At 42.6% G+C, this 16,694-nt stretch overlaps 1 protein-coding gene across 1 annotated transcript in view; it reads left to right on the top strand.

Moving 5' to 3' along the window:
• Nucleotides 1–16,694, top strand: part of LOC115475156 (unconventional myosin-X-like) — a 272,052-nt gene that overhangs the window by 108,904 nt on the left and 146,454 nt on the right. The window contains exons 23-24 of the mRNA XM_030210897.1: nt 701–1,519; nt 7,497–7,617. Of these exons, the coding sequence (XP_030066757.1) occupies nt 701–1,519; nt 7,497–7,617 (940 nt within the window). The remainder of the gene's footprint in view (nt 1–700; nt 1,520–7,496; nt 7,618–16,694) is intronic.

Genomic DNA, 16,694 nt, shown 5'->3' with positions numbered 1-16,694 from the left:
CCTCAGTGACTGTTTCTTTTGGATCTATAAGTATTGGGTACAGGTTTGATTCTGTAACCTTTACGTTTCTTTTTAGCTGACACTGTTTAATAAAACAGTTTTAGACTTTGTAAGCAGGTCTGAGTGTGTTCTTTATTAGCAGAGAACAAGAGAGACTGGATACTGAACTGCTGAAATATAGGCTTATTCTGTAAGGTATGCCTAAATTGAGGCGTATTTCATTTTGGCACCGATTTTTTTTTAGGTGTCATATATAGTATCTAGTTCATTGTCTAGATGATACATTTACCTGGGGAAATGAAAACTCTCAGTATTGTATTTGCATTTCAAGGCAAAGGCAGTGTATCTTCACTGTTAAACTCTCTTATCACACATGGAACTGCTATTTGTTTCATGCAAAACTTTTATTGTGTTTGATTTTTATTCCATCCTTAACATATAACACCAATCCCCTATCAATTTGCAAGTCTGTGATGGTGTCATTTGATAGAGGATTTACTTCTGATAGAGGTACACTAAGAGGTATCGCACGTTGCAGTGTGATACTGTCATTGTTTCATAGCTATAACAGTAGTGAGAAATAATCTAACATAAAGTAATAATTTTTTGTTTTGTTATTTGCTTTGTAGTTCACTTTCGCTGACCTAATATGTGTTTCCAAGCCCCTTTCTTTTATAATATAGCTGGGTTCTATTACTAGATATCAATCTCATTTCAGAAGGAGAAGTTAATGAATTGGGAGTTGGATATTACCTTCCAGGAAGAGGAGAAGCGACAGATGGATGAGATCTTGAGACTGGAAAATGAGATTGAGAAACTGCACCAACAGCAAAAGCTGGATGGTTTAACCATCGCCAGTGAAACTGTAAGGACTGCACTCATTCAGCAGCGTCAAGAGCAGATCCAGAGGTTGGAGAAGGAGGCAGCCCAGGTAGCACAAGAGTTTTTGGAGCTCCTTGACTTTGGAAACTTGGACGAATGCGGTCATAGCCTAGAGCATTCCCTGTCAAGAGAAAAAGTATTGAACCTAGATTGTGGTGTTCAGGCACCACTGGCTGAAGAAGAGGTGGATGAAGAATTTCAGAAGGAGGATGAAGGACTGCAAGCTTCTAATTTTGGTGAGTTGGACCAGTGTAACACCAGGACCAATGATAAGTATTCTGAAGCAGACACCTACATGAGGTACAGCGGGATCCATCCTGCTGACACTCCAGAGGAGTTGTCCAAAGAAAAACTGTCTAACCAGGAAGGAATTGTGGATGAGCAGGAGGTTTGTAGCTACCCACTGATGGTGTTGGAGACATTTTACAATAATGTTTCAGGAACCCTAAGTACTAATGAGGAAGTGGAAGAACCTATATATAGCCTTCCTCCAGACGTAGAATCAGATTATGATCATGATGAGTTTGAGGATAATTTTGCAAGCTATGGAGATGTTGGCATCCCTTTTGGTGGACACCAGACTGATGAAAGAGCCAAATGTACTGCTGTAGGCTCAAGTCACCACAGCAAAGACATGGTGAGTGTTCATGTATAAATAGAAATCAGTTCACCTTTCGCAAAAATGTTCTAGCTTTGCATCAACATGAAGACTTCTGTTAAAATAATTATCTTCTTTACTACATAATCAAATGGAAGTTAATTCTCATTTATCGTAGGAGGGTAAGTCAGAAGAAAGAAGAGAGAGAGAGGGGATTGATTTCATGGTAGAACTTAGCAACAGGAAAGCAACTCATGTGCCCTACTGGGTTAGACCAATGGTCCATCTAGCCCAGCGTCCTGTTTCCAACAGTGGCCAGTCCTGGTCACAAGTACCTGGCAGAGGCCTGAGAAAAGAAATTTATATGTTTGTGCTTGAGTGTGTCGCCTTTTCCTTTGAGGACTTTAATATAGTAACATGGAGGGGCATTTTCAAAAGGACGTCCGTATCAGAACATCCCAAATAGACGTCCATCTTATATATATATTTTTGAGCAGGAAATATGTCATGATTTCCTATTCAAAAATAGTTAAGATGGACGTCCATGAGCTGGAGATGCCCAGTGTGAACAGCCATTATACAAACTGGAACATCCAAATTATGAACATAGAAAACAAGGGACCTGAACGTCTTTATGGCAGCATCTTAGAAAATGGACACACAAACATCTATGCAAAGCAGAGGGGCAGCCTAGTGGTTAGTGAAGTGAACTGTGAACCCAGGTTCAAATCTCACTTTAAGTCTTTTTTTTGTTTGTTTGTAATTGTGAGCCCTCTAGGAACAGAAAAATACCTAATCTACCTGAATATACACCACTTCAGTAGCCTTCAGGCTTGCAGGTGGCTCATATATATAGATATGTAGGTGTTTTTATAGTTTATTAACGCTTACAGATCTGGGGGGTTTACAAAACTAAAACAGTCAAAATTCAGAAAAGAACTACAATATATTGACAGGAAAGGCAATATCACTCAGCAGTAACAAGCACTCAGAAACTTAAAACGGGTTGGGGATAGAAAAGGGGGGAGGGAGGAATCGCATTGAAAATGGGATAAAGAAGGAGGGGATGGGAAGGGAAAAGCTTGTCAGTGCGTATGATACCCAGGAAACTCTGAATATTTCTGTTTCTAGAGGGCTCACAATTTAAAGAAATAAAGAATTAAAGTGGGCTTTGAACCTGGGTCCTTGGTTTACAGTCCACTGCTTTCTAACCATCAGGTTAGGCTTCAGACCTGCTTCCTGCTCTGTTAAGTGGTCATAATAGCCCAAGCAGTAACAGAGCCTGGTATTTCTGGTTTCACTTTCAGGGGAGAGGGAGGGGGGGGCAGCAACCACTGGGGGATTAAGGAGGTGTCATGCCTGAATCTCTCCAGTGGTCAGCAGCTCAATCACAAAACCTACGCCATGCAAGGTTCCACGTTAGGAGTCATAGACCAAGAAAAGGGATCTAGTGTCTTTGTTGATGATACGTTGAAACCTTCTGCTCAGTGTGCTAATGCGGCTAAGAAAGCAAATAGAATGTTAGGTATTATTAGGAAAGGAATGGAAAACAAAACTGAGGATGTTATAATGCCTTTGTATCGCTCCATGGTGCGACCACACCTCAAATATTGTGTTCAATTCTGGTCGCCGCATCTCAAAAAAGATATAGTGGAATTAGAAAAGGCACAGAAAAGGGCAATGAAAATGATGAAGGGGGTGGGATGATTTCCCTATGAGGAAAGACTAAAGCGGTTAGGGCTCTTCAGCTTGAAGAAAAGGCAGCTGAGGGGAGATATGATAGAGGTCTATAAAATAATGAGTGGAGTTGAACAGGTAGATGTGAAGCGTCTGGTCACGCTTTCCAAAAATACTAGGACTAGGGGGCATGCGATGAAGCTACAATGTAGTAAATTTAAAACAAATTGGAGAAAATGTTTCTTCACTCAACGTGTAATTAAACTCTGGAATGTGGTAAAGGTGGTTAGCTTAGCGGAGTTTAAAAAAGGTTTGGACGGCTTCCTAAAGGAAATGTCCATAGACCATTATTAAATGGACTTGGGGAAAATCCACTATTTCTGGGATAAGCAGCATAAAATGTTTTGTATCTTTTTGGGATCTTGCCAGGTATTTGTGACCTGGATTGGTCACTGTTGGAAACAGGATGCTGGGCTTGATGGACCTTTGGTCTGTCCCAGTATGGCAATACTTATGTTCTTATGTAACCTTTTTGTACCCTGGATGTTGCTGAAACAGGTCTAACTTAGGACAGCCTTCACTTTAGACGTGGACGTTTCTTCCCATTCAGTTATCGCTGTTGGACGTTCTGAATTTGGACCCTGCCTAATCCTGCCCACAACACTCCCCCTTGCTATTTGAACATACAGCAGTGTCAGACGTCCAAATTCTGCCTTTGCAAAATCAGGATTTGGACATTTCAAGCACATGGACGTCCACTTCAGCATTTTAGGATGTCCATATGCTTTGAAAATAGAACTTGTAAACTACATAGGTCACCTCAGAGATCAAGTGCTGAAAATGAATAAATAATAAGATAATAGATGGTGGCAGATAAAGACCTGAACCGTTACAGTCCATCCAGTCTGCCCAACAGTCACACTCATTAACAATTCATGATTAAACCAACAATGAAGGTACTACTTCATCCTGGTCTTTTTTTGCCATTTCTGGGACATAGACGTCATCTCGGCACTGTCCTTATGTTCCAACTATGGCTGCATTTCCATTAAAAAATTTAATTGTGATTAATTGTGTGATTAAAGGAATGTAATTTATTTATTTTCCCCACTGCAGCTCCTTGTGACTCTGAGCAAGTCACTTAACCCTCTGTTGCCCATTAATGAATTACCTGTAATCATGCGATTAATCACAATTACAAATTTGAATTGAAATGCAGCCGTAAAAAAATTAAAGACTAAAAAGTAATGTAAAGATAAGAAAAACAAAATACAAATTAAAGAATGTAAAATAGCCTGCAGAGTAGCTATAAACAGCCTAAAGTTTTCACAGCCTAGTTCCAACTCCTTGTCTTGCCAATGAAGCCCACTGCAGCTTTGTCATATACGAGACACAGACCCCAGAGGTTACTTTTGAAGCCCTCTCCAGCCCTTCCTAAACCGTCTTGTCACAGACTGTAGAAATCTGCCTGGCACTGGCCTTAGTTCTTCATAGCCACAGTAGCCATTTTAACCTCCATTCGACACATCAACACTGTTATAATCCTGGGTCCTGGGCTCTTTTAGCCCTCCGGGCTGTATTTTCCACAAGTCCAGGTCAGGCTCCAATAACTCCAGCAAGCAAAAGAAAGCAAAATGCACAGTCCAATAATCCAATATCAATCTGCCCCACCCCTCCTTCCAGGGGTATCCAAAAGTTCCAAGTTTCAAACACTCTGCTGTCAGCCATCTGCCCTTCCACTTTAGACAACTTCCCACAGTTGCCCTTCCAGGATCAGGAATTGTCCTTCAGGAGGCTTCCCAGTCCATCTTACCTCCTTCATCTCCCCCAGTAGAGTTAGGAGTGCCCTCCTCTGTGAAATCCATAAGTTCCATACTTGAGAGAGAGCCACCACCCTTTTCTGGTTTAAGCTGATCTATCTTAAGCTGGACTGAAAGCAACTCCTCCCCTTCCTTTTCATGGAGAGGAGGCATCACATATTGATTCTTTACCCAAGGGAACTGGGCTTCATCCCCAGGGCCCCCCCCCCCCCTAATGACCACCAGGGGTAAGTTCAGCTCTACTCCACAAGGAGTTACCCTGTCCCTTTCTCTCTGAGGGCATCCCTGGGTCTTCCTTCCCTCCCTTGTATCTCTAGCCCAGAGCCCTTTCCCTGGAGATGGATTTCTTAAGAACTTTCCCCCTAGAGGGGATCACTAAGTCTGCCTCATCACAACACACATGCAGTCATTTAAATTTTGTTTTTTTATTCCACTCATTTTCTGACTATGGATCCTCTGTGTTCATCCTACATCTTTTTGAATTCAGTCACCAATTTTATACATAAGTACATAAGTATTGCAATACTGGGACAGACCAAAACTCCATCAAGCCCAGCATCCTGTTTCCAATAGTGGCCAATCCAGGTCACAAATACCTGGCAAGATCCCAATAAAGTACAATACATTTTATGCTGCTTATCCTCGAAATAAGCAGTGGATTTTCCCCAAGTCCATTTTTTAAACCCCACTAAGCTAACTGCTTTTACTACATTTTCTGGCAACAAATTCCAGAGTTTAATTACACATTGAATGAAGAAAACTTCTCTCTGATTCATTTTAAATTTACTAGTTTGTAGCTTCATTGCGTGCCCCCTAGTCCTAGTATTTTTGGAAAGAGTAAACAAGCAATTCATGTCTACCCATTCCACTCCAATCATTATTTGATAGACCTCTATCATATCTCACCTCAGCTGTCTTTTCTCCAAGATGAAGAGTCCTAGCCACTTCAGCCTTTCTTCATAGGAAAGTTGTCCCATCCCCTTTATCATTTTCGTAGCTCTTTGTACCTTTTTAATTCCACTATGACTTTTTGAGATGCGGAGACCAGAATTGAACACAATATTTGAGGTGCGGTCACACCATGGATAGATAAAAAGGCATTATAATGTCCTCATTTCTGTTTTCCATTCCTTTCCTAATACTACCTAAGATTCTATTTGCTTTCTTAACTTCTGCTGCACACTGAGCAGAGGGTTTCAACATATCATCAACGACGATGCCTAGATTCCTTTCCTGGTCGGTGACTCTTAACGTGGAACCTTGCAATACGTAGCTATAATTAAGGTTCCTAAGGTCTTCCTGCAATTTTTCACAGTCCACATGTGTTTTAATAACTTTGAATAGTTTTGTGTTATCTGCAAATTTCATTACTGCACTCATCCTTCCCAATTCCAGATAATTTATAAATAAGTTAAATAGCACCGATCCCAGTACAGATCCTTGGGGAACTCCACTATTCATTCTCTTCCATTGACAGAAATGACCATTTAATCCTACCCTCTGTTTTCTGTCTATTAACCAGTTCCTAATCCATAACAGAATATTGGCACTTGTCCTATGGCTTTTAATTTTCTCAGGAATCTCTCATGAGGGACTTTGTCAAAAGCTTTCTGAAAATCTAGATATACTACATCAACTGGCTCACCTTTAGCTACACATTTATTTATTTATTTATTTATTTATTTATGTTATTTATTTTTAAAACGTTTACTCCGCTTACAACCAAGTGGCTTACCAAAATCATAACACAGCACAGGAAGGGTTCAAAGCACAAAACACAACCCAAAGCTCAAAGACTACCAAGAACCTTGTAGATCGATCATGTACATCAATGACACAATCTCGAACATCAATGACCCAATACAGGCTGTGTTTCAGCATACAACGCCTGTGTTAGGGGTCATGTAACTTCAAAAGTCCAATATGGACATGCCTAGAATCTCAGCTAAGGCAAAAAAATAGAGTCCTTGTCCTTATTCAGAAACGTCACTGTCATTTTCCAGAGGAAGCTGTTCCCAGCATTGGCAGGAACCTTGAGGGCAGGACAAATAAGAGCAAGACCTAGAAGGAGGGTTAGGCAGGCTGGCTGGAAACCAAGCCTTCTGGAAGTTGTAGGCCCAAATACGTTTTGCACAAGAAGTCAGTATATTCTTAGCAACCTTTCTGGGCTGCGGAGTGAGGATGGAACTAGAAGTCTTTCCCATGGAGATTTCATGATCAAATGCAGAGTTCTGATAGAGATGCTCTTTCAGATAATAAAATAACGTTGCAGAAAAAAAAGAGATTGCTATGGAGACACATGTCATTGTGGAAATCCTTCAGGTACGGGTTGTATATGTGAGGGAGATGTGTTTTCACTGCAGTTGCTGTATACTCAGATCTCTCTTCAATGAAGCTCTTTCATGTCCGGGGTAGTTATGCTCCTCTCACGGATGGTCTTGTAGGTGAAGCTGTGGTTTCCTATCAAGAAGATATTGTCAGGTTTTGGCTAATGGATTCCTTTTTTCTTCTCTTTACAGTTCATGGAGAGTAATGAAGAAGTTGACTTAGACCTTGACACGGATGAAGAGTTCTCTAACAGATTTACTGTGTTCAGTAGCTCTGGACCCCGCTATTTCCACAGCTATCTTTACATGAAGGGTAAGAAGCTGTAACTAGAGCATGGGAATAGCAGCACGTTTATTTATCGGGATTTATTAACAACCTTTATGCAGTGCTGTAGCGAGGGCAGCTGACACCAGGGGTGGGTCGCCGTGGCGCACCATCCCCCGGGTGCAGCAGAGCTCACCCCCCCCAGAGCGCGTACTTATCTTATCGGAAAGCGGCGAGGGATGGGCGGGAGGGCCGATCCGCTCCGACTGCACGTTGCTGGGAGCTGCGCCGGCTCCGCTGGTTCCCTGCTCTCTCTGCCCCGGAACAGGATGTTCCGGGGCAGAGAGAGCAGGGAACCAGCGGAGCTGACACCCCCCCAGTGGCGTGCACCCGGGGCGGACTGCCCCACCGCTCCCCCCCTCCTACGCCACTGCCTTTATGAAAAGGTTCACCCAAGCAGTTATAGTTTAACATAAAACTTACAATTTTGTTAACAGCATAATAGTAAAATAACCAAGAATAAACATAAATACAATAAAAGAGGTAAACCTGAAAACAGCAAATTGAAACTACTGTGAAACAGTATCAAAAATATACACATTTAACAGCACTAGAATTCAAATACCAGAGATATAATACAATATTAGCATAATACTAATGATTATATGTAATAAGCATTATTAGAACATTCAACTAACATAGATATATAATGCTAAAGATTTTCTACCATACGGCTTACCATATGGCTGAGGGACCAAGAGCAGATGATGGGAACAAGATGCGTGGTACAGAGTCAGTTGGGATAATTTGATGTTAGCTAAAATCAAGGCATGTTCTTTGTATAGTTAAACAAGAGATAAGGAACTGATCTAAGTTACAGTGTGTGAAGGATGCTAGTCCAGGTCCAGAATGGTTGTATAGTCAGTCACCCTACGTATTAAAGACTTGGCAGAAGAGCCAGGCTTTCACCAGCTTCCTGAAGTAGAGGTAGTCTCCAGTTATACGTAGCCCCTCTGGGAGTAAATTCCAGAGTGTAGGGGCTACTCCTGAGAAGCAGTGCCGGCCCAAGGCAAGATTTCCCTTGAGGCGGAGCTAAGATGCCTCTCCCCACCCCATGCCGAGATGCCTCCCCCTCCCGGGCCGAGATGCTGCCCCCCTTCCTACCTCCAGCCCATTCGCAGTGTTTACCTGTTTCATCATGTTCCAGACCCGGCAGCGGCAGTGATTCCCATACACTACCCTGCCACTGGCATCTGCCTCTTCCCTTTACTGTGGCTACCTGAGCCTCTGATGAAACACAAAGTTACATCAGAGGCAGCCACAGTAAAGGGAAGAGGCAGGTGCTGCTGCTGGGTTTGGAACATGACAAAACAGGTAAATGCCGCAAATGGGTGGAGGAAGGAAAGGGGAGATGCCGCTCCCTGAAGAGTACTACCTGAGGCCCCCGCCTCAGGTGGCCTAATGGTTGGGCCGCCCCTGCTGAGAAGGCTCGCTGGCAGATATCACATTGTTCAATTTCCTTTGATGAGGGGACAGATAGTAATGATTCTTGACAGGACCTTAGAGGTCTTGAAGGTGTGTAAAGAGTTAACTTATTCTTTAACTACTCTGGCCCATTTTGTCTGAGGGCCTTGAAAATCAGAGTTTCAAATTTAGCCCTGTAATCTACTGGATCTCATGCTGAATCTCAGCCTGTTAGTGAATTTCTATGTTTTCATTAGGAATTTATTTATTTATTTTATTGCATTTGTATCCCACATTTTCCCACCTATTTGCGGGCTCAGTGTGGCTTGCAATACATTGTAAATAATGGAAATGCAGTTTGTTACAATCAGTTATGGATTCCATTGTGAGAAGTTAAGCGAGACAAAGTCAAGGTGTCGTTAGGGAATAGGTCAAGGAAAAGAACAATGGAAAGAGACAACTGGAAATCGGTAGGGTGATAAAACCTTAGCAAAAGAACATTCGGTATAACATTTTCTGTGAGTGAAGGTTTAAGTGTGATGAGATTACGGGGGATTAGAGTTCAGAAAAGAAAGTATTGGTGTATTTCTGGAATAGTGAGTGTGGACTTCATGTGTATTGCTCCTTGCAGTAAATTTTATCGAAGAGATGAGTCTTCAGTAGTTTGCGGAAGTTGGTAAGTTCGTGGATTGTTTTCAAGTTGCGTGGTAGTATATTCCAGAATTGCGTGCTTAAATAAGAAAAGGTTGATGCGTGCAGCGTCTTGTATTTTATGCCTTTGCAGTTAGGGAAGTGGAGGTTAAGAAACGTTCGAGATGATCTTTTAGCGTTCCTGGGTGGTAGGTCTATTAAGTCGGACATTTAGGCTGGAGCTTCACCGTGGATAATTTTGTGGACTAATGTGCATATCTTAAAGGTAATGCGTTCCTTGAGTGGGAGCCAGTGCAGCTTCTCTCGTAAGGGTTTAGCACTTTCGTATTTTGGTTTTCCGAAGATGAGTCTGGCTGCAGTGTTCTGGGCTGTTTGAAGTCTTCTTAGCATTTGCTCTTTACAACCTGCGTATAGTGAATTGCAGTAATCCAGATGGCTGAGGACGAGGGATTGCACTAGGTTGTGGAAGACGGAAAAGGACACACACTGGACAACATAACATACAAATTTGACCAGGATTCAACTATCACACTCACTGAAACAAGATGGACACCTACAGTACATTATGGTCGGACCACCATAAAGCAAATGTCTCTCTCTACTGGCAAAAAACACACATGCACACAATAAATAAACATGAGCGAATAACATACACCGCGAGAGGAAAAATCAACCCCACAACATTTTGGCAACAGATCTACCAGAAAGAATGGTCAACCAATGCTGATACCATCCAATTCCTCCAAGAATGGGACGATCTATGCACAACAACATTAGACAAAATCGCCCCAATCCAAACCAGAACATCACACAGAAAAAAATCAAACCCATGGTTCACCGAAGAGCTGAAAAAGCTTAAAACACAAGTCAGGAAACTAGAGCGTGCATGGATAAAAAAAAAGAGATGAACATACACTAAATGCCTGGAAACTACTACGGAGGAAATACAAATACACCATTAAACAGACTAAAAGACTACACTACAAAACAATAATAGGACCAAACTACAAAGACACACATAAACTCTTCCACCTTGTGCACAAACTGCTAGACACTACACCAGTAACTAACAATAGCAAAGATATGCCAGACGTAGACAACATTGCGAAATATTTCAAGGAGAAAATTATACAATTACGACACAGAATACCTGCCAGCCATAGCGAATACGCCACACTCCTAGAATACCTAGACCCCAAAGACGGAATATACCCAGCAGACAGAACCTGGACTGAATTTGAACCACTATCTGAAGACCTCATCTCTGAAACACTTAAAAGATTTGCCAAATCCCACTGCAAATTAGACGTATGCCCAAACAACCTCATGAAATCAGCTCCTCAACAATTCATAACAGACCTAACGAACCACACAAACTTCATGCTACAAAACGGACTGTTCCCAAAAGAAAAAGGAAAAATTTTACTCACGCCTATACCCAAAGACACAAAGAAAAGCGCAAGAGAAATAACCAACTACAGACCAGTAGCATCCATACCACTAACAACCAAAATAACGGAAGGAATGGTAACTAAACAACTTACCAACTATCTAAACAAACACTCAATATTGCACGATGCCCAATCAGGATTCCGATCAAACCACAGCACAGAAACAGTATTAATTACCCTCATGACTAAATTTAAACAACTGATTGCAACCGGTAACAATATACTCCTCCTACAATTTGACATGTCGAGTGCCTTCGACATGGTTGACCACGGAGTCCTATTACACATACTTGAATACTTTGGCATTAGAGGAAATGTCCTAAACTGGTTTAAAGGGTTCCTAACCAAACGTTCATACCAAGTCACATCAAATTCAACCATGTCGGCCGCATGGACACCTGAATGTGGAGTACCGCAAGGATCACCTCTCTCACCAACCATCTTCAACCTAATGATGATCCCCTTGGCAAAAATCCTATCAAACCATAACCTCAACCCACATATATACGCCGATGATGTAACAATATACATCCCTTTCAAACAAGACATCAAGGAAATCTTCAACGAAATTAACCAAAGCCTATACATCATGAACACCTGGGCAGACGCATTTCGTCTGAAACTGAATGCAGAAAAGACTCAATGCCTGATACTCACTTCCCAATACAACACGAAGGAATTTACGCCTATAAATACACCAAAACTAAACCTCCCAATCTCAGAAACATTAAAAATCCTTGGAGTTACCATCGATCGCCACCTAACGCTCGAAACCCACGCAAACAACACAACCAAAAAGATGTTCTACTGCATGTGGAAACTGAAAAGATTAAGATCATTCTTCCCAAGATCCGTTTTTCGCAGCCTAGTGCAATCCCTCGTACTCAGTCATCTGGATTACTGCAACTCGCTATACGCAGGCTGCAAAGAGCAAATCCTGAGGAAACTTCAGACAGCCCAGAATACAGCAGCCAGACTCATCTTTGGAAAACCAAAATATGAAAGTGCAAAACCCTTACGAGAGAAGTTACACTGGCTCCCACTTAAGGAACGCATTACTTTTAAAGTATGCACATTAGTCCACAAAATTATCCACGGCGAAGCCCCAGCATACATGACTGAGTTAATTGACTTACCACCCAGAAACGCCAAAAGATCATCACGAACCTTCCTCAACCTACACTTCCCTAACTGCAAGGGCCTGAAATACAAGACGCTACACGTGTCAACCTTTTCCTACATGAGCACGCAGTACTGGAACACACTTCCGCGCAACCTGAAAACGATTCACGAACAAACCAACTTGCGCAAATTATTGAAAACACATCTTTTTAATAAAATCTACGGAAAGAACCAAAACATATAAAATCCACACTCACTGCTCCGTTATACATCAACACATCCACCTAAGAATTCTCAATCGTGAAATCACACCACACTCTTACCTTTAACCAAAGAAAATGTATACCATAGGCTATTCGTTTTATATGCTATATATTGTCCTCAGAATCTCTGGTTTCTCATTGTTTTCCTTTCAATGTTTCTATGTTCTTTTCCATGGATATATTCCTTAACGATACTTTGATTTGATTTGTTTTGTAAAACTCTTCACAATGTAATCCATAACCGAATTGGAACAAAATGTAATTTCCATTATTCATAATGTATTGTAAGCCACTTTGAGCCCGCAAAAAGGTGGGAAAATGTGGGATACAAATGCAATAAATAATAAATAATATATAATTGTCTTATTCTTTCAGTTTCCACATGCAATAGAACATCTTTTTGGTTGTGTTGTTTGCATGGGTTTCAAGTGTTAGATGGCAGTCGATAGTGACTCCAAGGATTTTTAAAGTTCTGAGATTGGAAGGTTTAGTTTTGGTGTGTTTAAGGTGGTATATTCATTCGTGTTGTATTGGGAGGTGAGTATTAGGCATTGAGTTTTTTCCGCGTTTAGTTTCAGTCAAAATGCATCTGCCCAGGTGTTCATGATGTGTAAACTTTGGTTGATTTCATTGGATATTTCTTTGATATCTTGTTTGAACGGGATGTATATTGTTACATCATCGGCGTATATGTATGGGTTGAGGTTGTGATTTGATAGGAGTTTTGCCAATGGGATCATCATTATGTTGAAGATGGTTGGTGAGAGGGGTGATCCTTGCGGTACTCCACATTCAGGTGTCCATGAAGCAGACGTAGTTGAGTTTGATGTAACTTGATATGACCGCAGGGTTAGGAACCCCTTGAACCAGTTTAGGACATTTCCTCCAATGCCGAAGTATTCAAGTATGTGCAATAGAATTCCATGGTCAACCATATCAAAGGCACTTGACATGTCGAATTGTAGGAGAAGTATATTGTTGCCGGTTGCGATCATTTGTTTGAATTTAGTCATGAGGGTGATTAGTACTGTTTCTGTGCTGTGGTTCGATCGGAATCCGGATTGGGCATCATGCAGTATTGAGAACTTGTTTAAATAATTTGTAAGTTGTTTTGTTACCATCCCTTCGGTTATTTTGGTTATCAGTGGTATGGATGCTACTGGTCTTTAGTTGGTTATTTCACTTGCGCTTTTCTTTGTATCCTTGGGTATTAAATACTACTACTACTACTTAACATTTCTAGAGCGCTACTAGGGTTACGCAGCGCTGTACAGTTTAACAATGAAGGACTGTCCCTGCTCAAAGGAGCTTACAATCTAAAGGACGAAATGTCAAGTTGGGGCAATCTAGATTTCCTGAGTAGAGGTATGGTGGTTAGGTGCCGAAGGCGACATTGAAGAGGTGGGCTTTGAGTAGAGGTATGGTGGTTAGGTGCTGAAGGCGACATTGAAGAGGTGGGCTTTGAGTAAGGATTTGAAGATGGGCAGGGAGGGGGCCCTGGCGTATGGGTTCAGGGAGTTTATTCCAAGCATGGGATGAGGCGAGGCAGAAAGAGCGGAGCCTGGAGTTAGCGGTGGAGGAGAAGAGTACTGAAAGGAGGGATTTGTCTCGAGAGCGGAGGTTGCGGGTAGGAACGTAAGGGGAGATGAGGGTAGAGAGGTAGGGAGGGGCTGCAGATCGAGTACATTTGAAGGTAAGTAGGAGAAGCTTGAACTGTATGCGGTACCTGATCGGAAGCCAGTGAAGTGACTTGAGGAGAGGGGTGATATGAGTATAACGGTCCAGGCGGAAGATAAGACGTGCAGCAGAGTTCTGAACGGACTGAAGGGGGGATAGATGGCTAAGTGGGAGGCCAGTAAGGAGTAGGTTGCAGTAGTCAAGACGAGAGGTAATGAGAGAGTGGATGAGAGTTCGGGTGGTGTGCTCAGAGAGGAAAGGGCAAATTTTGCTAATGTTGTAGAGGAAGAAGCGACAGGTCTTGGTTATCTGTTGGATATGCGCAGAGAAGGAGAGGGAGGAATCCAAGATGACTCCGAGTTTGCGGGCAGATGAGATGGGGACGATGAGGGTGTTATCAACTGAGATAGAGAGTGGAGGGAGGGGAGAAGTGGGTTTGGGTGGGAAGACAATGAGCTCGGTCTTGGCCATGTTCAGTTTCAGGTGGCAGTTGGACATCCAGGCAGCGATGATTTTACTTGGAACTGAAATTTAAAAAAATATATAAGGAAACAAGAACATTACGAAGAAACACAGGAAACATTATAGTACATCAGGAGTGTAGCCAGACCTCGGCGGGAGAGGGGTCCAGAGCCCAAGGTGGGGGGGCACATTTTAGCCCGCTGACCCTCCCCCCTCCGCCGCCAGGTACCTTGGCTGGCAGGGGTCCCCAAACCCCGCCAGCCTTAGTCTTCTTCAGCGTCGGTCTCCGGCGCGTTCGCTGATCTGTGCTGTGAGTCCTGACTGATGATGTTTAAAGGAACATGCAGGACCATGCATGCAGGACGTCAGTCAGGACTCACAGTACAGATCAGCGAACGCGCCGGAGACCGGCGCTGAAGAACACTAAGGATAGCGGGGGTTGGGGACCCCCACCATCAAAGGTACCTGGCAGCGGCGGGGGAGGGGGGTCAAAAGCGGCGGGGAGGTCAAAAGTGGAGGGGGCCAGGGCTAAATTTGTGGGCCCATGCCCCCGTGGCCCCACCTAGCTAAGCATCAGTAGTACATTAGCCCGCCTTACAGGTGGTGGGTTTTGATTTTGCTTTGTAATCATTTTATTTATTATGTATTGTTGATGTGTCTGTTTCAGTTATTATGTTGTTATTGTTGTGAATGTTATGTTGTGAACTGCCCAGAATGGTAGATGGGGGGTATACATTTTTTTAAATAAATCTGCCTCTTGCCCCCTAGCACTAACCACTCGCCTCCACCTACCCTCCTCTCCTCCTTCCTGTACACATTAATTGATTTGATTTGCTTACTTTATTTATTGTCTATTAGATTGTAAGCTCTTTGAGCAGGGACTGTCTTTCTTCTATGTTTGTGCAGCGCTGCGTACGCCTTGTAGCGCTATAGAAATGCTAAATAGTAGTAGCTCATACATCTCCCTTGGATTTCTACTCCATAAGTGCATCTCTCTGCATTTCTTTGCATTAAATTTTAACTGCCAAACATTAGACCATTCTTCTAACTTTTGCATATCCCTCATCATGTTATCCGATCTATCCAGGGTGGTCCACTTTGTTAAAAATCTTGGTATCATATGCAAAAAGACAAACCTTACCTTCTAACCCTTTGGCTATATCGTTCACAAATATAACAAATAGAATCGGCTCTAGCCAAAGGAGCCAACTTTTCAAAATTATTGGGGGTGCTAAGCCCAATGGAAATGAGCCCTCCCTGGACACATACAAGGAATTTTCTCAATATTGGGGGTGCTCAAGCACCCACAGCACCCACAGAGTCGGCTCCAATGGCTCTAGCACTGCACTACTCACCTTTCCTTCCTCCAAGTCAATTTCATTCACCACCACTCTCTGGTGTCTGTTTGTAAATTAGTTTCTAATTCAGTTCACCACTTTGGGTCCTAACTTCAGCCTGTAAAGTTTAATCAAGAGCACCTATGAGGAACCATGTCAAAGACTTTGCTGAAATCCAACTAAATTACATCTAGCGCATGTCTTCAATCCAATTCTTTGCACACCTAGTCAATTCAATCGGATTCATTTGGCACGATTTACTTTTGATAAAACCATGTTTCCTTGGATCTCGTAACCCATTGGATTCCAGGAAATTCAGTATCTTTTCCTTCAGTAGTGCTTCTGTTACTTCTCCAATGACTGAACATACCACAATATAGATGATCTACTATAATAAAACTCACCCTCAACGTTCTGAGGACACTGACGTCAGTGAAGCCAAGCCACTGACAACAGTTCCTTCAGGTTCGAAGGTTCATGGTGGTGAAGCCACCAGGCCCCGCCCTCGCGTCAAACATCATGACATCGAGGGCAGAGCAAACGAGGGTGAGTTTTATTACTGTACCTGTGCTCCGCCCTCACGTCAAAACGCGATGACGTCAAGGGCGGCACAGGAAAATCGACACCCACACAGAGCAACGCTAACAACAGCGGCGGCGCACGAACCACCCACAACCACGACGAGCCACGGGGCGGCC

This window comes from Microcaecilia unicolor, chromosome 7 (genome assembly GCF_901765095.1).
Source record: "Microcaecilia unicolor chromosome 7, aMicUni1.1, whole genome shotgun sequence".
Taxonomy (NCBI): domain Eukaryota; kingdom Metazoa; phylum Chordata; class Amphibia; order Gymnophiona; family Siphonopidae; genus Microcaecilia; species Microcaecilia unicolor.
Note: the sequence above shows the minus strand (reverse complement) of the source record. Positions and strands in the feature narration are given on the sequence as shown.